This window comes from Nycticebus coucang, chromosome 12, assembly GCF_027406575.1.
Source record: "Nycticebus coucang isolate mNycCou1 chromosome 12, mNycCou1.pri, whole genome shotgun sequence".
NCBI lineage: Eukaryota > Metazoa > Chordata > Mammalia > Primates > Lorisidae > Nycticebus > Nycticebus coucang.
This window is the reverse complement of record NC_069791.1, coordinates 101,451,422-101,473,033: the sequence shown is the minus strand read 5'-3', so window position 1 is coordinate 101,473,033 and position 21,612 is coordinate 101,451,422. Positions and strand designations below refer to the sequence as shown.

Here is a 21,612-nt window from a genome sequence, read left to right as displayed (position 1 = left end):
TGAATCACGGGTGTATGTTCTGGTCCCAGCCCTGCCTCTTCCCACCGTTCTAGATGACTAAAAGCATGAGAAGGAAGAAAGAACAGATTCCACAGCCAGTGCTTCCCAGGGAGTGGGGAAGGGTTCCATGGAAAAATAAGTTTGGGAAATGCTGGGCTTAAAAGCATTCAACAGGTCCTTATATTGCAGGATTTTTCAGGGCCTTGAATGGGAAAAAGCACATTAAGAATTTCCAAGAGTTGGGCAGCGCCTGTGGCTCAGTCGGTAAGGCGCCGGCCCCATGTACCGAGGGTGGCGGGTTCAAACCTGGCCCCGGCCAAACTGCAAAACCAAAAAATAGCCGGGCGTTGTGGCAGGCGCCTGTAGTCCCAGCTACTCGGGAGGCTGAGGCAAGAGAATCGCTTAAGCCCATGAGTTGGAGGTTGCTGTGAGCTGTATGAGGCCACGGCACTCTACCGAGGGCCATAAATTGAGACTCTGTCTCTACAAAAAAAAAAAAAAGAATTTCCAAGAGTTGGGCTCATGCCTGTAATCCTAGCTATGTGGTAGGTGTTGGTGTGAGAATCACGTGAGCCCAGGACTTGGAGACCAACCTGGGCAACACAGCAAAAACCTGACTTTAAAAATGTGAAAAAAAAAAAAAATAGCTGGACATGGTGGCATGTGCCTGTGGTCCCAGCTACTCAGAGGCTGAGGCAAGAAGGTCACTTGAGCTCAGGAATTTGAGGTTACAGTGAGCTATGATCAGGCCATTGTACTCCAGCCTGGGTGACAAAGAAAGTGAGAAGCTGTCTTTTTTTTTTTTTTTTTTTTGAGATGGAGTCTCACTCTGGTGTTCTGAATAGAGTGTCATGGTATCAAAGCTCAAACAACCTCAAGCTATTGGGCTCAAGCAATCCTCTTGCCTCAGTTTTCCTATTTTGAGTAGAGATGGGGTGTCCATATTGCTCAGGCTGGTCTTGAACTCCTGAGCTCAGGCAATGCACCCACCTCGGCCTCCCAGAATGCTAGGATTATAGGCATGAGCCACTACACCCGGCTGAGAAACTATCTCTTAAAAAAAAAAACTTCCAAGAAACGGGCCAAGAAGGAATTGTTTCTCAAACAGATTTGTCTTGTTGAAGGGGTCTTTTTTAGTATTTCATGATACAACTTCCTACCAGTGCTCTTTCTGCTTAGATGGGAGCTACCAAGCCCGAGGTTGAAGTTCTCACATTGCTATGATAATCAGATCAGCTGTGGACTATCCTCACCTGTTATGGTAGGGTATTAAAACATGCTTACGTTGATGGTTTGTGGTTACAGGAGACAGAAATATGCCTGTACTAGGTTTGTTCCACTTTTCAATGTGGACAGAGCTGTCTTGAAGAGGAAGAGGTGCTCTTTCTGTTAAATTGATAGAATGTAAGCCTAGTGTTGCTAAGATTTGGGGAGTGGCTGCCCAAGAATGAAGCCAACCCAGAGGATATCAGAGAGATGTCAACATTGGATGAGCACCTAGATCTAACTGTACCTGAAGTCATCCCTGAACTTTTAGTAAACAAGACAATAAATCCCTTATTTTTCCTGAGCCAGCATGAATTAGATTTGTCACTTTTAGCTGATATCTCAACACAGTGAGGCAAGGAACGTAATGACCCCTTGAGGGGTCATAATCCAAGTGGCTAGACCACATAAGCCCTCTTCTCCACCCTTACAGCTACATTCTTTGACTGAGAACAAGCTTTCTAGACTTTCTTGTCACTCCCACCACCAGAGGTCTGAGCAGCATGACTAGAATGGAAGGTGAAGGGGGGAGGACTACCTTTTTTAACATGTCCTTCAGCATGTCCACATCCTCCCTGAGGGTTTTGGTGGTTTCCTTGAGTATGTGAAGATCAGTGAGCAAATCCTGAAGGGTTTGCATTGACTGGAGAGGCAGAGAGGAGGAGAAAATGTGAAGTTAGGTGTGGTTGCAGGGAGAAGGCAAGTAAAGTGCAGAAGCTTTCTGGTGACAGTCGTTGTGCAAGGGGTCCACTTGGCTCCCTCAAGGAATAGGCTGGAATGCACAAAGAGGCCAGCAAATGATACTAAAATCAACAGTGCTTTGAGTTCCAACTGGCCTGGATGGGATAGAAGAAATTTTGCATTTGAATATATTCAGTAACCAGTAGTCATTTATCAGAGAGCTTCTCAAGTCCTTTCCTGCATGATACATGTCAGCCAGGCTACTATGGAGGGAGGAAGCATAGCCTGTCTCTGGGTGGGAGCCATAGGAGGATCAGAGCAAGGAAAACATGATTGGATTTATATACATATTTTTTTCTTGTTTTTTTTTTTGGGGGGGCAGTTTTTGGCTGGGGCTGGGTTTGAACCCGCCACCTCTGGCATATGGGGCTGGCGCCCTACTCCTTTGAGCCACAGGAGCTGCCCTTTTTTTTTTTTCTTGAGACAGAGTCTCATTCAGTTGCCCTGGGGTTGAGTGCTGTGGTGTCATAGCTCACAGAAACCTCAGACACTTGGGCTCAAGCCATCCTCTTGCCTCAGGTACGTGAGTAGCTGGAGCTACAGGCACCCGCCACAATACCCAGTAATTTTTAGAGATGGGTCTTGCTCTTGCTCAGGCTGTTCTTGAACTCCTGAGCTCAAGCAATCTGCCTGCCTCAGCCTCCCAGAGTTGTAGGATTACAGGCAAGAGCCACTGAACCTGGCCTGGATTTACATTTTTTTTTTTTTTTGCAGTTTTGGCCGGGGCTGGGCTTGAACTCACCACCTCCGGTATATGGGGCCAGCACCCTACTTCTTGAGCCACAGGTGCCACCCTGGATTTACATTTTTAAAGGCTCTCTCAGGCTACTTGGGAGATTTGCTCTGGGAAGGCAAGAGGGCAAGTCAAGGGACCAGTGAGGAAACTTCCAAGCAAGTGCTGATGGTTGCAATGCTGGGCTCACAGTTCAGCTCCACCACTTAGTGGGGCTGTTACTGCACCTTTCTAGATTTCAGATTTTCAACCCTGAGTATTTTTAAAATGTGATAATGTATATAAAAGACCTAGTGCATAGTTAGACATTCAGTTAACAAAAATAACAAATAGTAAAATGGCAGAAGTCAGTCTTGATCAATAATTAGTCTCAGCACTTTAGGAGTCCAAGGCAGAAGGCTCATTTGAGGCCAGGCCTTTGAACCTAGCCTGTGCAACAAGACTTTATCTCTATTATAAAAATAATTTTAAAAATAATTACATTCAATGTAAATGGACTAAACTTTTATGGGGCGGTGCCTGTGGCTCAGTGAGTAGGGCCCCGGCCCCATATGCTGAGGGTGGCGGGTTCGGACCCAGCCCCGGCCAAACTGCAACAGAAAAATAGCTGGGCGTTGTGGCGGGCGCCTGTAGTCCCAGCTGCTTGGGAGGCTGAGGCAAGAGAATTGCGTAAGCCCAAGAGTTAGAGGTTGCTGTGAGCCTTGTGACGCCACGGCACTCTACCCGAGGGCGGTACAGTGAGACTCTGTCTCTACAAAAAAAAAAAAAGGCAGAGATTGGCAGAATGGATAAGAAATCATGATACATATAATAACAGATGTCAAAAAAAAAGAGAAAAAGAAATCATGATCCAACTACATACTGTCTACAAAAGATACATTTTATTTATTTTTGATAGAGACTTTCTGACATACAATTTCTTTTTTTTTTTTTTTTCTGACATACAATTTCTAAAATCCTTGAAATTCCAAAGCGATAAGTGTCTTTTTGTTGCTACTGAGTTGACCTATGGCTGGCTACCCCTAGGGAGCTCTAGGATTGGCCTGGTCACTGAAAAGAACAGGCATGATTAAAGGGTTGAGACGTTTCAGTTCTACCCCCAACCTCTGGGGAGGGAAGATGACCTGAATGTTAAGTTGATCACCAATGGCCAATGATTTAATCAATCATGCCTACATAATGAAGTCACGCCCCAAAAGACAAAGTTTGGATAAGTTTGTGAATAGCTTAACACATAAGGGCTTCCAGAAAGGTGAACAAGAAAACATCCACATGCTGGGTGAGTGGCATACTTCAACTCCATGGGGACAGAAGCTCTTGTGTGCTTGGAATTCTTCCAGACCTCATCCTCTGAATCTTTTCATCCGGCCATTTGTATCCTTTAAAATATCCTTTGTAACAAACCATTAAATTTAAGTTAGCATTTCCCTGAGTTCTGTGAGCCACTCTATCAAATTAAATGAACCCAAGGAGGAGTTTTGAAAATCTCAATTTATAGCTGAGTGGTCAGAATACAGGCAAAATAACCTGGGGCTTGTGATTGGCATCAGAAATGGCACTCAGTCTTATGGAACTGAGCCTACAATCTGTGTGATCTGACACTATCTTAGATAGACAGTATAATTGCCAGAACAGTCCTAACTGGCCCTGTTCTGCTGATAATAGGATGTCAAGTTATTTTTTTTTTTTTTTTTGGCCGGGGGCTGGGTTTGAACCCGCCACCTCCGGCATATGGGACCGGCGCCCTACCCGCTGAGCCACAGGCGCCGCCCGGATGTCAAGTTATTTTACAGACAGAGAATCAAGAAGTTGCAGCTGGAGCATGTATACAAAAAACTTCAACTTTGAATAACACCCAAAATTTACATCTCACCCTCTCCTTAATAGAATCAAAAGATTGAAATGTAACCAGACCCTAAATGCTGAAATACTTTCAAAAGTGAGGGGTCAGTTATCTAAAAATGCCTGATTACAAGATCCCTTTCCATACCTTACCATAAATTGTATTGATTGAAGTTTTTTTTTTTTTGAGACAATCTCACTTTGCCACCCTCAGTAGAGTGCTGTACAGTCACAGCTCACAGCAACCTCAAACTCTTGGGCTCAAGCAGTCCTCTTGCCTCAGTCTCCTGTGTAGCTGGGACTCCAGGCACCAACCACAACACCCAGCTATTTTTTTTTTTTTGATTGCAGTTCAGCTGGGGCCGGGTTTGAACCTGCCACCCTCGGTATACGGGGCCGGTGCCCTACCGACTGAGCCACAGGCGCGGCCCAGAACCCAGCTATTTTTAAAGACAGGGCCTCACCGTTACTCAGGCTGGTCTGGAACTCCTGAGCTCAAGCAATCCACCCATCTTGGCTTCCCAGAGTGCAAGGATTACAGGTGTGAGCCACCATGCCTGGCCATGACTGAAGTCTTTTTAATGCTGCCCTGCCGGGGCGGCGCCTGTGGCTCAGTTGGTAAGGTGCCGGCCCCATATACCGAGGGTGGTGTGTTCAAACCCGGCCCCGGCTGAACTGCAACCAAAAAATAGCCGGGCGTTGTGGCGGGCGCCTGTAGTCCCAGCTACTTGGGAGGCTGAGGCAAAAGAATCGCTTAAGCCCAGGAGTTGGAGGTTGCTGTGAGCTGTGTGAGGCCACGGCACTCTACCAAGGGCCATAAAGTGAGACTCTGTCTCTACAAAAAAAAAAAAAAAGCTGCCCTGCCAACACTCTTGCATAGCAATGTGTCTACTCTAACCCGTAACACTTGCCCTAAATTCCAGATCAGGGAGACAGATTTGAGCATTGCCTCCTATTTCCTGGTCAGTCAACTTGCAATAAAGCTTTTCCACTTCTCAAAAATCAGTGCCAGGCGGTGCATGTGGCTCAAAGGAGTAGGGCACCGGCCTCATATGCCACAGGTGGCAGTTTCAAACCCAGCCCCAGCCAAAAACTGCAAAAATCTGTGCCACAGGATTAGCTTCTATGTGCATCTAGAAGTGAGTCCATTGCTTGCTAACAGTAGTGTCAGAATTAAATTGAATTACAGCAAGGTAGTTGATGTCTGCTGCAGAACTGATTGCTTGCTTGATGGTGTGGAAAATCCCCACACATATGGTGTCAGAAGTGTGTTGTGAAAGAATTGGGGGAAAAACAGAGTTTGTTTTTTCCATTCAGAGGGTCAATATATCAGGAAGAGAATAATTATGAACATATATGTGCTTAACAATGTAACCCCAAAATACAAAAAGGGAAAACAGAAGGGAAAAACAGATAATGCAACAAGAATATTTGGAGACAACTGTACCTCATTTTCAATAATGAATAGAACAACTACACAAAATATTAACTTGGACAACACTAAGAACCAACTAGACATAACAGCTATCTAATAGAACACCCTACTCAACAATGGCAGAATACACATTCTTCTCCAATGTTCATAGAACACCCTCCAGGATGGAACATGGGGGAGGTTGTAAAACCAGACACATATATTTCAAAGGGACCAAAAATATGAAAGATATGTACTCTGATCACAATGGAATTAAATTAGAAATCAACAGAAGAAACTATTGGAAATCTACAAATATGTAGAAATCAAACAACATTCTACTACATAACAAATGGGTCAAAGGAGAAATCACAAAGGAAATTAGAAAAGTTTGAGATGAATTAAAATGAAAGAACAACTCACCAAAACTTACGGGATGTAGCTAAAGCAGTGTTTAGAGAGAAATTTATAGCTGAAAACAAGTATGTTAACAAAAGAAAAATCTCAAAGCAGTAGCCTTACCTTTTACCTTCTGTTATTCTAGAGACAAATAAAGAAGAGAAAACTAAACATAAAGCCAATAAGAAACAAAAAAATAAGGAAGAGTACAGTAAAAATCTGTGAAATAGATAACTTAAAAAAATAGAGAAAAACCAATGAAACTAAAAGTTGGCTCTTTGAAAAGGTCAACCAGATGGACAAACTTTTAGTTAGATTGACCAATAACCAAAGATTCAAATTACTAGAATAAGAAAGGAAAAAGGAGATATTACTATTGACTCCAAAGAAATAAAAAGGATGAACTAAAAAGGATGATAGAAATACTATGGCCAGGCATGGGCCAGGCCCATAAGTGGCTCACGCCTATAATCCTCCAGTATGGGAGGTGCAGGTGCGTGAATTGCCTGAGTTCAGGAGTTGGAGAACAGCGTGAGTAAAAGCAAGACTCCGTCTCTAAAAATAGCCAGGTGTTGTGGCTGATGCCTGTAGTCCCAGATACTTGGGAGGCTGAGACAAGAGAATAAAAGAATCACTTGAGCCCAAGAGTTTGAGGTTGCTGTGAGTTGTGTGACTCAACAGCACTATACTGAAGGCAACAAAGTGAGACTCTGTCTCAAAAAAGAAAAAAAAAACAGAAAAGAAAGAGAGAGAGAAAAAAGGAGGGAAGGAAGGAAGAGAGGAAGGAAGGAAGAGAACATTTGGGGCAGCGCCTGTAGCTCAGTGGGTAGGGCGCCAGCCACATACGTGGAGGCTGGTGGGTTCAAACCCAGCCTGGGCCAGCTAAAACAACAATGACAACTACAACAACAAAATAGCCAGGCTTTGTGGTGGGCACCTGTAGTCCCAGCTACTCAGGAGGCTGAGGCAAGAGAATCTTTTAAGCCCAAGAGTTTGAGGTTGCTGTGAGTTGTGACACCATAGCACTCTACCCAGGGTGACAGCTTGAGACTCTGTCTCAAATAAATAAATAAATAAATAAATCTGGGGAAATTTCAACATTGCCTAACATTGCAAATTTTGTTGGGAGTGATGATGTTATGGAATGGATTTTTAAAGTCCTCATCAGCATGCTATAAATGACGAATTCTCTTCAGAGAAATCTGCCATGTCAGACCCCCAGCTGCCTCCTGGTGCTTCCTCTGTCCTCCCATCTTCTTAGGGACAACCCAGGGACCAAATACCCTGAGTAGCAGTCTCCCCCACTCCAATAGAAGTTGGGACAGGGTAAGGCTCAGAAAAAATGGCAGAAGCTTACAGCCTGCCCCATGGGCAAGGACTGTACATGAAACAAGGAAGGTTCTTTTCTTCCACAGGTTTTTTCTCCTGTAATATGCACAGTGGAGGGTTCTCTCCGAAGACCCAGCCTGCTGTCCCACATGCCCAGGGATGTACCCTAACTCCTGTTCTGGGGATAAAGGCCCTAGGGCAAGGGTCTCTTCCCAGGCCTTCAGACCACATTCAGGGCTTGGATGAAGCAGAGTTCAAGGGGAGGTGAGTCCCAGGGAGTTGCCCTTCCCTGAAGCTGACCCCTGGCATAGAACAGAGGCCCTGTGCCTGCGCTGGCAGCTGAGCTTGTCCAAACTTGCACATGAGCTCTTGTGCATGCTCTTTCTCTCTGAAGAGGGCTTCAAGAACGTATGGCTTGGGCTAGGGTCCAATGCTTACAAAGGTCTTAAGGGGGCCAAAAAAAGATACCCCTCACAGACAATCAGCTAGATTGGTCCACATGGCCACCTCCAGAGCTTTGGAAAATGGGAACACTAACACCCCTACCTGCAATGGGAACAAAGAGTGCAAAAGCACTTCACAGCTCTCTACAAAGGGTGGTATGTTATTACCATGACTGCAATAACTTCAACCATGGTACTCCAGAACCCCATAGTGTCTTCAACACCTTTAAGCAATGTTATAAAATACTCTGAAACCAATTCACATGTAAGAATATTTTAATTTGTGCAATACCAACTGTAGGTGTTTTGATGTTGTTGGGGGAGCAGAATGGAAAGGGAATTTTGAAATCAAAAAAGCAACAATAGGTTGCTGAGACCCACCACTTTATGGATCAGGGGTGGCTGGAACAATCTTAAAAACCAACAGCTCACATCATCTCTCATTTTCTCCTGTGAAGCCAGCTGCAAGCGGTTATCATTACAGACAAGAAAAACCAAGGCCTGTATGAGACAAAAAAGTACTTCTGGATGCAGTGTTCTAAAACAGCGGTCCCCAACCTTTGTGGCATCAGGGACCTATTCCATGGAAGATGATTTTTGCATAGAATGAGGGAAGGGATGGTTTCAGGATGATTCAAGCACATTACAACTCCACTTCAGATCATCAGGCTTTAGATTCTCATAAGAGCACACGACCTAGATCCCTCGTGTGGGCAGTTTACAGTAGGGTTCATAATCCTATGAGAATCTAATACCCCAGCTGTTCTAACAGGCAGCAGAGCTCAGACAGTAATACACACAATTGGGAGTGGCTATAAATACAGATGATGCTTTGCTGGCTTGCCCGCTGCCGTGTGGCCCAGATCCTAACAGGCCACAGACCAGTAACCTGCTGCAGCCCAGGGGTTGAGGACTGCAGTTTTATTTATTTATTTATTTATTTTATGAGACAGAGCCTCATGCTGTCGCCCTGGGTAGACAGCAACCTCCAACTTCTGAGTTCAAGCGATTCTCCTGCCTCCACCTCCCAAGTAGCTGGGACTACAGGCGCCCGCCACAATGCCCGGCTATTTTTTGGTTGCAGCCGTCATTATTGTTTGACGGGCCAGGGCTGGATTCGAACCCACCAGCTCACATGTATGTGGCTGGCGCCTTAGCCATTTGAGCCACAGGCGCCGAGCTGTGGACTGCAGTTTTAAATCACATGTTTGCCAAATGACCTCGGCAAAGACATGGTGTGTGAGCCACCAGCCTCTCTAGTGAGTGGGTGCTGACACTTGGCTGAGCAGCTGACACCACTGAAAAACCAGCTACCATGGCAAACCCCTTCAATCGGTCATCATGGTAACTTTGGGCAACTTCAGTCAGGCTGGGACAAAGCAACATTCTCTTAACAATGGGACATTCCTTGGTGGTACAGATAGTCCTCAGAAGGCCTTAAAGCACAGCCAGGTCTGAACTTGTCCATGAGCCCCTTTCATAAGCTGGGCAGTTTACCCTGCTGAGCTGCACAGAGTACTGGTGCATTTCAGAAGCCTTCGCCCACTAGGGCAGGCCCCTGTGGAGCTGGAGCCCTGGATATTGAAGTCCACCTGTCCTGCCTGCCTTCAGCCACCCCAGCAGCCTGGTCTCTAGTAACAATTTTGTCTTAAAGTCTATCTTTTTTCGGGGGGGAGGAATGGAGTCTTTGTCACCCCCAGTAGAGTGCCGGGGTGTCATAGTTCACAGTAACCTCAGACTCCTGGGCTCAAGTGATTCTCTTGCCTCACCCTCCCAAGTAGCAGGGACTATAGGCACACACCACAGGGCCTGGATATATATATATGTGTGTGTGTGTGTGTGTGTGTGTGTATATGTGTATATATACATATATATGTGTGTGTATATATATATGTGTGTATATATATATATATATATATTTTTTTTTTTTTTTGTAGAGATAGAGTTTTATTTTATCGCCCTCGGTAGAGTGTCCTGGCATTACAGCTCACAGCAACCTCCAACTCCTGGGCTTAGGCAATTCTCTTGCCTCAGCCTCCCGAGTAGTCGCTGCCCTGGGCCAGATATTTTTAGAGGCAGGGTCTTGCTCTGGCTCAGACTGGTCTCCAATTCCTGAGCTCAGGCGATTAGCCTGCCTGGGCCTCCCAGACTGTTGGGATTACAGGCCTGAGCCACCACACCTCACCCTACTTGTCTGATAGATTCCAGTCTCTCTGGTTACTGCATGTATGAAATATCTTTTTCTATCCTTTTTCTTTCTATTTTTATTTTGTTTTATTTTATTTTATTTTATTTTATTATTTTTTAATTGATATGGAGTCTCACTTTGTGATACTCGCTAGGGTGCTGTGGTATCATAGCTCACAGCAACCTCCAACTCTTGGGCTTAAGCAATTCTCTTGCCTCAGTCTCCCTAGTACCTGAGACTATAGGCACCTGCCACAATGCTCAGCAATTGTTTTTGTTTGTTTGTTTAGCAGGCCCTAGCTGAGTTTGAACCCACCAGCCCTGCAGTATTTGGCTGGCGTCCTAACCACTGAGCTACAGGGGCCCAGCCTATTTTATTTTTAAAATATTTATCATCTAGGCTCAGCATCCTTAGCACCATGGTTATGGCACCAGCCACGTATACTGAGGCTGGCGGGTTTGAAACCAGCCCGGGCCTGCTAGACAACAGTGACACCTACAACAACAACAAAAAATAGCCAGGCGCCTGTAGTCTCAGCTACTTGGGAGGCTGAGGCAAGAGAATTGCTTAAGCCCAAGAGTTGGAGGTTACTGTGATACTATAGCACTCTACCCAGGGTGACATAGTGAGACTCTATCTCAAAAAAAAAAAAAAAATACATATATATATATTTTTTTATCTCTGATCAATTGACATCTTTTCACTTTCAACCTAGTTGTATCTTTGAATCTAAAATACGTTTCTTACAGGCAGCATATAATACTCAGATTATGTTTGGGGTTTGGGTGGTTTTTTTTTTTGAGAAAGCATCTCTCTCTGTTACCCAGGCTAGAGTGTAGTGACATCATCATAGCTCACTGCAGCCTCCAACTCATGGTCTCAAGCAATCCTCATGCCTCAGCCTCCTGAGTAGCTGTGACTATAGGTGTGTGCCACCAAGTTTGGCTATGTTTGTTTTTTTTAACTAACTCTGTCAATCTCTGCTTTGTTTTATTTTTGTGGTAAAATACAGATAACAATATCAATGGGTACAATTCAATGGCATTTCATTTATACATCGCTATCCCTCCAAAAGGAACCCCCCATTAGCAGTCACATCCCACTCCTCACTTCCTGAGCCCCTGGAAACCCTGAGCTACTTTCTGTCTCTACTGAGTTGACTATTCTCTCCCACAGACTCTAAACTCAGACCCCCATGTTTCTATGGGGCTCTGGGGGATGGCTGATGCTGCTAAGATCACAATCAATCCAGTTTTCTTGCTCAGATCAAATCCCTGAATAATAGTAACAGTGACCACAGTTCAGGCACCCCCAGTATGCAGAGCTCTGTGCTAAGTACTACCCATGCTGGGTTTCATATGGAGGAGGAAGCCATTCTCAACCACTGTCCTGCTCCCATTTTCCAGGTAATAAGAGGCCAAGCATGCTCATTCCCCATAGCCAGGCATTCTCTTGTCCCCTCTCTGCCCAGGCATCCACTTACTTTCCCCCTTTCTAACACCGTGACTTTGAGACAATTATTTAACCTGTGTCTTTATTTTCTCATCTGTAAATAAGGGATAATAATGGCACCCGCTTCATAGAGTTCCAGTGATGACTAAAGGAGCTAACAGGTGCAAAGCATCTAGCTCGTGGGTGCATGTGAGTACCTGGTGCACAATGGTCATTCTAACAATCCCTGCCTGGAGAGGGGCTCAGTGAGAAAGTACAGCTGAAGTCAGGGGAGGGGGACAATGAGAGATGGGGACAAGACACCCGAGAAAGTCAGCCTGGGCAGAGATACTACTGCAGACTCCAGCCTGTGTATGTCATGGACCATCTTTTCAGTGTACAAAAAGGAGGTCATACTATCTGTCTTCTCAATCAATCCATGAATACCTGTACAGAAGTCTCCATCCTCTGCAGCACACTAGTCAGACTTAAAGCCTGGTGGCCCCTGTGTAGTTGATACCTTATGGGGCACTCACTCAGTTCAGGACCCTCCCCAGAGATTGGCCACTGGGGTCCCTGGAAGCTCTAATTTTTAGGCATTACCTTGCCCCTGTCCTTCGACCATGGCTAATTGGGCCAGAGGGGCCATTCACTGTCTTACCCAAAAATGATAAGTAAAAGACCCAGAGGCTGGCAAAAGGAAGCTGAGAGGTATTGAGGGGTGTCTTTTAGACAGCAGGACCTCCATGAATTCTTCCTGCTGGGGCCAACTTCCATTCCATCAGGACTGGCCACTTAGTTCTTCCTGGTCTCCAGTGAGAAGCCCCAGTGTCCTTCAAATAACATGCTTTGTTTATTTAAAAAGAGTCTTGACCCAAATGTCCATCAGTGGGTGAATGGATAAAGAGAATGTGGTCTCCCTATGCCCTAGAATTTTTTTTTTTTTTTTGAGACAGAGTCATAGTCTCACTCTGTTGCCCCGGGTAGACTGCCATGGTGTCATAGCTCACAGCAATATCAAATCCTGGGCTCAAGCAATCCTCCTGTCTCAGCCTCCCAAGTAGCTGGGACTACAGGTGCCTGCTACCACATCTGGCTATTTTTTTTATTTTTAGTAGAGACAGTGTCTCACTTTTGTTCAAACTGGTCTCAAACTCCTGAGCTCAAACAATCCATCCGCTTTAGCCTCCCACAGTGCTAGGATTACAGGTGAGAGCCGCCATGCCCGGCCCCATGCACTAGAATATTATGTAGATGACACACACTGCAGCATGGACAAACCTGGAAAGGAGTCAGATATATAAGGCCATACGCTGTAAGATTCCATTTATATAAAATGCCCAGAACAGGCAAACATGTCAAGACAGAAAGCAGATAAGTAGTTGCCTAGGGTTGGCAACAGGGAGGGAGAGTAACTGGGAGGTGTGGAGCTTCCTTTAGGGGTGATGGAAATAGTTTGGATGAGACAGAGGTGGTGGTTGTACAACTTGTCAATGTCTTTTTTTTTTTTTTTTTTGTGGTTTTTGGCCGGGGCTGGGTTTGAACCTGGCACCTCCAGCATATGGGACCGGCGCCCTACTCCTTGAGCTACAGGCGCCACCCTACTTGTCAATGTCTTAAATGCCAGTGAATTCTTCACTTTAAAATAGTTAATTATTGGCTAGTACTTTGTTAATGTAAAAGTAAAAAATGAAAAAATAAAATAAGGCCAGGTGTGGTAGCTCACACCTGTAATCCTAGCACTCTTAGAGGCCGAGGCGAGCGGACTGCCTGAGCTCAGGAGTTCCAGACCAGCCTGCGCAAGAACAAGATCTGGTCTCTACTAAAAACAGAAAAACCAGCCAAGCATCGTGGAGGGCACCTGTAGTCTTAGCTCGGGAGGCTGAGGCAAGAGGATCACTTGAGCCCAAGAGTGTGAGGTCGATGTGAGCTGTGATGCCACATCACTCTACTAAGGGTGACAAAGTGAGACTCTGTTTCAATAATTACATGAACAAATAATTATAAATTAAATATAAATATAGAAAAACCAGCCAGGTGCTGTGGTGGGCACTTGTAGTCCTAGCTACTTGGGAGGCTGAGGCAAGAGATCACTTGAGGCCAAGAGTTAGAGGTTGCTGTGAACTATGACATCACATCATTCTACCCAGGGTGACAGAGAGAGAATGTCTCAAAAAAAATGTTTTTCTTTTTTGCAGTTTTTGGCCAGGGCCGGGTATTAACCCACCACCTCCGGCATATGGGGCCGGCACCCCACTCCTTGAGCCACAGGCGCCACCCATCTCAAAAATGTTTTAATTAATAAATTGAATAAGATAAAACAATTAATTTTATGTTAGGTGAATTTCCCCTCAATTAAAAAAAAAAAAAAGGAAATGTTGGGCGGCGCCTGTGGCTCAGTAAGTAGGGCACCAGCCCCATATACTGAGGGTAGCAGGTTCAAACCTGGTCCCGGCCAAACTGCAACAACAAAAAAAATAGCTAGGCATCGTGGCAGGTGCCTATAGTGCCAGCTACTTGGGAGGCTGAGGCAAGAAAATCGCCTAAGGCCAGGGACTGGAGGTTGCTGTGAGCTCTGTGATGCCACGGCACTCCACCAAGGGTGATAAAATGAGACTCTGTCTCTACAAAAAAAAAAAAGAATGTTAACTTGGATATCTTGGAAATGACCCTGACTCCCAGGGAGATTCAACTAGAAGTATTGGTGGGTGCAGTCTGGCTCAAAGAGGATCTAGGACATGGCACCTCCAGGGACAGGAGGTCAGGCTGGACGGATGGCTGAACCTGGAGTCCTATCACCACCTGACTCTCAGCTATACCAGGCCTGGTTATCTGAGATACATACTAAGCCCTGCCCTCCCTCAGAGGAACGAGAGATGCAGGGTAAACACAGGGGCAGAAGCCCATCTGCAGGTAAGAAGGCCGGGGGGTGGGCATAGAGTTCTGGGGGCCAAGTGCTTTGTGCCTACACAGCACATTCTCCATCCACAGCCTCTCACTTAACCCTTACGGACACCTGAGAGGATTGTGTGCCCATTTGACAGACAGGGAAGCTAAGGCTTGGACAGGCAAACCAGATGGTTAGGACAAAACAGTGTCAAGGACAGAATCACATTTTTTTCCCACAGCTTAACCAGACCCCTTCCAGAACTCAGCCTCATTGGTTTTTAAATGCCTAACAAGGTAGCACCTGAGAGAAGCATTGGGAATCTGGGGGTGCTCTTTTCTTGGGTGGGTTTGCTAGTTACACAGGCGTGTACACTGTGGAAACTCCCGGAGTTGCATGGTTCCTGTACTTTTTTGGTCTTTGCACAAAACTGAGGTTCTCCCAACCCCATTTTTTTGAGATGGAGTCTCATTCTGTCGCCTTGGGTAGAGAGCAGTGGTGTCACCATAGCTCACAGCAACCTCAGTCAGTCTCTTAGGCTCAAGTGATCCTCCTGCTTCAGCTTCCCAAGTAGCTGGGACTACAGGCACCTCCCACAATGCCTAGCTAATTTTTCTACTTTTAGTAGAGATTGGGTCTCACTCTTGCCCAGGCTGGTCTCAAACTCCTGAGCTCAAGCAATCCACCCACCTTGGCCTCCCAGAGTTCTAGGACTACAAGCACGAGCCACCCCGCCCAGCAGAAAAGTGTTTTTAGAAGTCCAGCAGCATAGGCTCCTAGCTCCATGCTAAATGAAGTGGTTGGTAGGACACAAGGTGGATGAGAAGGCACCTTCCACAGGAGTCTGTCTGGGCAGGAGAGCGCTCTCTGCTTCTGTCTGGTCTGGGGCTTTTTAAACAGTGTGGGTGTGGTCGGGCATCAGACTAGGCAGAAATCAGAAGTGAGGCTGAGAAACTGCCCCACAGGGACCCTTCTTTCCTCCCCTATTGGGTATTGGGGTTCCCAGATGGTGGTGGGAACATCAGGAGCAGTCTCCCTGGCCAGACCCAGCCCCTGAGCATCTGACAAACCTCACCCCCTCCTCTCAGCATCCAGCCTCCATCTTCACTCTGCATATTTCATAAGGGATGAGATTTACCCCCTTGCCAAACCAAGTGCCCAAGCCAAGGACATCCAGGGGGCTGAATCACAGCCCTTAAAGATGTCCACTGCCTAAACCCTGGAACCTGTGACTGTGTTGTCCTATATGGCAAAGGGGACTCTGTAGGTTCTGATTACATGAAGGATGTTGAGTTGGGGAGATGATCTGTCATTATGAGGGTCCTTATAGAGGGAGGTGGGAAGGTCAGAGTCAGAGACAGAAAATACAAGGATCAAGACAGTGTCAGAGAAGAGAGAGAATGCCCGGGCAGGCGCTGTGGCTCACATTTGTATTCACTCTAGCACTTTAGGAGGCTGAGGAGAGAGGATTGCTTGATGCCAGGAGTTCAAGAGCAACCTGAGCAAAAGCAAGACTCCATCTCTACAAAAAAAAAGGAAAAATTGGCCAGGTGTGTGGTGTGTACCTATAGTCCCCGCTACTTAGGAGGCTGAGCTAGGAGGATTGCTTGAGCCCAGGAGTTTGAGGTTGCTGTGAGCTAGGCTGTCACCATGGCACTCTAGCCTGGGCAACAGAGTAAGACTCTGTCTCAAAAAAAAAAAAAAAAAGAATTAAAAAAAGAGAGCACATGGGCGACGCCTGTGGCTCAAGGAGTAGGGCGCCGGTCCCATATGCCGGAGGTGGCGGGTTCAAACCCAGCCCCGGCCAAAAATCACAAAAAAAAAAAAAAGAGAGAGCACAGGAATGCTGTGCTAGCCATGCTGCTGCAGAAGGGGCCATGAGCCAAGGAATTCAGGCAGCTTCTAAAAGCTGGGAAAGGCAAGGAAACAGATTCTCCCTTGAATGTAGTCCAGCTGACACCTTAATTTTAGTCCTGTGAGACTTCTTCCTTTTAATTTTTCAAACAAAGTCTCACTCTGTTGCCCTGGGTAGAGTGCTGTGGCATCATAACTCACTGCAACCTTAACTCCTGGGCTCAAGCAATCCTCCTGTTTCAGCCTCCCAAGCAAGCAGCTGGAACTATAGGTGCCTGTCACCACACCTGGCTAATTTTTTCTAGTTTTAGTAGAGACAAGGTCTTGCTACAGACAAGGAAACTGAGGCAAAAGAAGGTGAGCAGCTCAAGGTCACACTGCTCAAAAAGGGTCCAGTTTTCATGTGGGCTGCTTCCCCTTTTTGGCTATTGTGAACAATGTCCCTGGGAACATCTGGTGTACTTACAGATTTTTGTTTTAACACCTGTTTTCAGTTCTTTTGGGCACATAGCTGGGGATGAAATTTTCAGGTCACAGGTGACTCTGTTTACATCCCCATCAGCAGTTGGAAAGGGCTCTGATTTCTCCACGTCCTTGGACACATGTAGGACCCCATTTATTAACACCGGCCTGGAGCTGGTTGAGGGGTGGCAGGGCCCAGCAGTTCGAGGCAGACCAGAGACAGAGGCCCTGCCTCAACTCCCTGCTCCCCTGTTAGGCCTTCAGCAAATCCACAGGCTCCTTTGAGTCCATTCCCCACCTACGACACTCCTTCTCCACTCTTCACAGCTCCTGCAGGTTTCTGTTCACTCATTTCTGTTTGCCACCCCTCGTTACCTCTCCCACAGCAGGCTCGCCTCAAATTTTGTTTTATTGAGGTGAGATTCATGTAATACAATTAACCGTTTTAAAGTGAACAATTTGGTGAACAACTTGGCCTTTAGTACATCAACAATATTGTGCACCATCACCCCTATCTAGTTTCAAAACATTTTCATCACTCCAGAGCAGGAGTCCTCAAACTACAGCCCACAGGCCACGTGAGGCGGTGTGATTGTATTTGTTCCCGTTTTTTTTTTTTTTGTAGAGACAAAGTCTCACTTTACCGTCCTCAGTAGAGTGCCATGACGTCACAGGACTCATAGCAACATCCAGCTCCTGGGCTTCTGCGATTCTCCTGCCTCAGCCTCCCGAGCAGCTGGGACTACAGGCGCCCGCCACAATGCCCAGCTATTTTTTTTGTTGTTGCAGTTCGGCCAGGGCTGGGTTTGAACCTGCCACCCTCAGTATATGGGACCGGTGCCCTACTCACTGAGCCACAGGCGCCACCCCCCCGTTTTGTTTTTTAACTTCAAAATAAGATATGTACAGTGTGCATAGGAATTTGTTCATAGTTGTTTTTTTTTTAAACTATAGTCCAGCCCTCCAGTGGTCTAAGGGACAGTGAACTTGCCCCCTCTTTAAAAAGTTTGAGGACCTCTGCTCCAGAGGAAACTCTGCACCCACTAAGCATGCACTTCCCTTTCTCTCCTCCCCTGTAGCCCCCCAGAAACCACATACCTGCCCTCCATCTCTACAAATTTGCCTATTGTGGATATTTCCTATAAAAGGAATTATAGATTACATGACCTTTGTCTCTGCCTTCCTTCCTCAATACTTGACGAAGGTTGCAAGCTTAGAGTGTTGGTTCTGCCTGACTCGAGAGCTCCATTCCCCCTCTGCTGTGTAAGGGGAAGGCCCATCACAGAGCAGTGGAGATAGGCTGCGCCAGAGGGGTAACCCTGGAGCTTGGGTTACCTTCACTTGATCTTGGCCAAAAGGCCGAGAAGTGATGAGCTGGGGTTACCTTTATGATGGCTTCCTCATTACCCTCCACCATCTTCCGGAGCTTAATGAGATGCCACAGGTCTACTGCAGGTCGCTTGCTCCCCTGGCTGGCCTCTAGCAGCTGGGTGGTAGAGGGCAGGTCCCGCAGTGCAGCCAGCTGGGACTCCATCTTGTCCACACGGCTTACCAAGTGGTCGAAGACATTGCTGACCTTTTTCATGGGGCTGAGTATGGGCTGGGCGTCTCCTTCCCTGGGCATGACTATGCCCTGAGAGGTCTGGAGGAAGTCCTCATCCCCCGAGAGGACCTTCTTGAGCTTGCCCATTTCGATGTGCTCCAGTATGCCATGGAGCAGGAGTTGCAGGGCCTTGAAGTTCACCACTCCGCACTGTGGGATGGCGATGTTGACCAGCTCTGTGAACGTGAGTGAGAAGCCTGGGGCTTCCTGGGGCTGGGTCATCTTGCCTGGGTTCTGTGGGTCCCTGGGGATATTTGGTAGCTTTCAGTGGTCCCAAGAAATACACAGACAGGTCCTCAGAGGTTTGGGGAGGAAGCAAGTCACAGTGGTCAGGGAGGGGAGGAATGGCCTCTGTCCTGGCCAGAGCTCAGATCAGAGTTTCTGGTTGCTAGGACACCAAAGAACGTGGTGGCATGGGTATGCTTCCAAGCAACTGGAGTGCAGCACGTGCTCCTGCACGCGCCCTATCCAGTGAAGAGTTTGATTAACATTTAATGCATGTTTGAATAGAGAATGCACAGCCTTTCCATTCAAGCCTTTTGATTATATTAGACTGATGACCCTTTCTAAGAAGTGCCTAAGAAAGCGATGGAGAGGCAGCCCCCTCCTTAGAAGACTCTAGAATCTGGACAGAAGATAGATTTCTTGGAGTTGGGAAGACCAAGGTTTCAAGAAAAGGTCATATGGAGAACAGAATCTGAAAAACTAAGCCTACTTCTGCACATGGCCAAATCCTACCCCACCCCTGCCCTGTGGTGGTCCAATTTCTACCGGGGGAGAGTTAGAGGGTGAAAAGGGTATCGTCTGTCCCGAGCTCTGCAGGTCCTGCCCACCCAAGTGATGATGTGGTCGCCAAACTCTGCTCTGCTCCCCTCCTGAGCTGGAGCTCAGTGCTTTGAAATAGAGTCTCAGCCCTGCTCTGAGAGTCTTAAGGATGCGGCCATGAGGCAGCTGACTCAGGACCAGGAGGCCCAGTGGGACCCTGCTATGGTCAGGTCTTTTTGATGAATGCCAGAATGACAGAATGGCAGGCTACTTGTAGCCTAGGGGGTCTGCAGGCCAGGCCCTGAGGTAGCAATCACAACCATGACTCGCAGCCTGGCCGGCACTGTGATCCCACGTTCCTGGCACCCAGCATGAGCCCTGCTCAGGGACCAACTGACTGAGGGTCAACCTCACCTGGCTTTTCCCACAGAAGACCTGGAAAAGAGAAGACACCGGACAGTGGAAAGCCTGTCTGCTTTGAATACATACAGATGGCCATGCAACTCCTTCTCACCAGCTGTGTGACCTTGAGCAAGTGACTTAACCTTTCTGAGCCTCAGCTTCTCTTCCTGCTAAATGAGGAAAGAAAACAGAGGGGTAGAGGTAGAATTAATATGTGAAAAGTGCTGGGCCAGTGCGGACAGGGGCTGCACCAGCAGTGTATAAGGGCTCTCAATTCTTGATATCATATAAACACGTGTTATTGTCTGCATTTTCTTTTTTTTTTTAGACAGAGTCTCAAGCTGTCACCCTGGGTAGAGTGTCGTAGCATCACAGCTCACAGTAACTTCAAACTCTTGGGCTTAAGAGATTCTCTTGCCTCAGCCTCCCGAGTAGCTGGGACTATAGGCACCTGCCACAATGCCCGGCTATTTTGTTGTTATTGCAGTTGTCATTGTTGTTTTAGCTGGCCCGGGCTGGGTTCGAATCTGTCAGCCTCAGTGTACGTGGCTGGCACCCTACCCACTGATCTACGGGCACCGCCTGTCTGCATTTTTGTTACAGCCACTCTACTGGGTGTTGTATACTACTTCTCAGGTAGACATAATCAGGCTTATGCCACCTGGCTCCCACACACTATCCTGGGTACTCAAAGATAACTGTTACAGACTTTTAGGTTTTTGTAATTATCACCACACCAGTGGATCATGTTTCCCTGAAAAAAACACCTGGAAACCTCTGAAAAGAGGTAAGTCCAGGCTATCTGGGAGAGCTACCTGGAGTTCACAGAATGGCTCTTCCTGCACACAGTGCCAGCCACAGGTTCCACCGTGGAGATAACATAACTGCCAAAGGTGGTCCACAACTTGTCTATGACCCTAGCACATGTCCTACAGGACACACCCCTACTCTAGAAGCCCAACAAACCAGTTTAGATGTAATTCATTAGCTAAGTTGTCATGGGCAGTGGGGAGGCCCTGGATTTCTTGCTGGCTAACGGAGAGGGAATTTAAACCAGAGCAAATGCTTCCTGGTGCACCTATGTAACTGCCTTATAAACACTGGGGGTCAAGGAGAATAGTCCATTAGTAGGCTTAACAATAAAAAAAGCCTCCTTGGCTCGGTGCCTGTAGCCCACTGGTTAGGGTGCCAGCCACGTACACCAGGGCTGCTGGGTTCGAACCTGGCCCAGGCCTGCTAAACAACAATGAAAACTACAACAACAACAAATAGCTGGGTGGGGGCAGTACCTGTGGCTCAAAGGAGTAGGGCACTGGCACCATATACCAGAGGTGGCGGGTTCAAACCCAGCCCTGGCCAAAAACTGCAAAAAAAAAAAAAAAAATAGCTAGGCATTGTGGCAGGTACCTGTAGTAGTCCCAGCTACTTCAGCTACTTGGGAGGCTGAGGCAAGAGAATTGCTTAAGCCCAAGAGTTGGAGGTTGCTGTGAGCTGTGATGCCACTGCACTCTACTGAGGGTGACATAGTGAGACTCGGTTTCAAAAAAACAAAAAAACCTCCTCACTTTCTAGAAAAAGAAAATCTAGATGAACCTTGGAGCATGTTCTCATGGCCTGCATTTGGCCATCTAGAACCCTAGCTTCAAGATCTAGTGTGAGTGCCTAAAAGACTGGGTGCAATGGCTCAAACCTGTAATCCTAGCACTCTGGGAGGTGGATTGCTTGAGCTCAGGAGTTCAAGACTAGCCGGAGCAAGAGTGAGATCCTATGTCTACTAAAAATAAAAAAAATTGGCTTGGCGCCTATAGCAGGGCACCAGCCACATACACCAGAGCTGGCGGGTTCAAATCCAG

General features: G+C 46.8%; 1 protein-coding gene across 1 annotated transcript in view; it reads right to left on the bottom strand.

The window, feature by feature from the left end:
• C12H16orf96 (chromosome 12 C16orf96 homolog) overlaps positions 1-18,814 on the bottom strand; it is a 54,285-nt gene extending 35,471 nt beyond the window's left edge. The window contains exons 1-2 of the mRNA XM_053556660.1: positions 18,374-18,814; positions 1,805-1,909 (exon numbers count right to left, since the gene is read on the bottom strand). Of these exons, the coding sequence (XP_053412635.1) occupies positions 1,805-1,909; positions 18,374-18,814 (546 nt within the window). The remainder of the gene's footprint in view (positions 1-1,804; positions 1,910-18,373) is intronic.
• Positions 18,815-21,612: the final 2,798 nt, after the last annotated feature.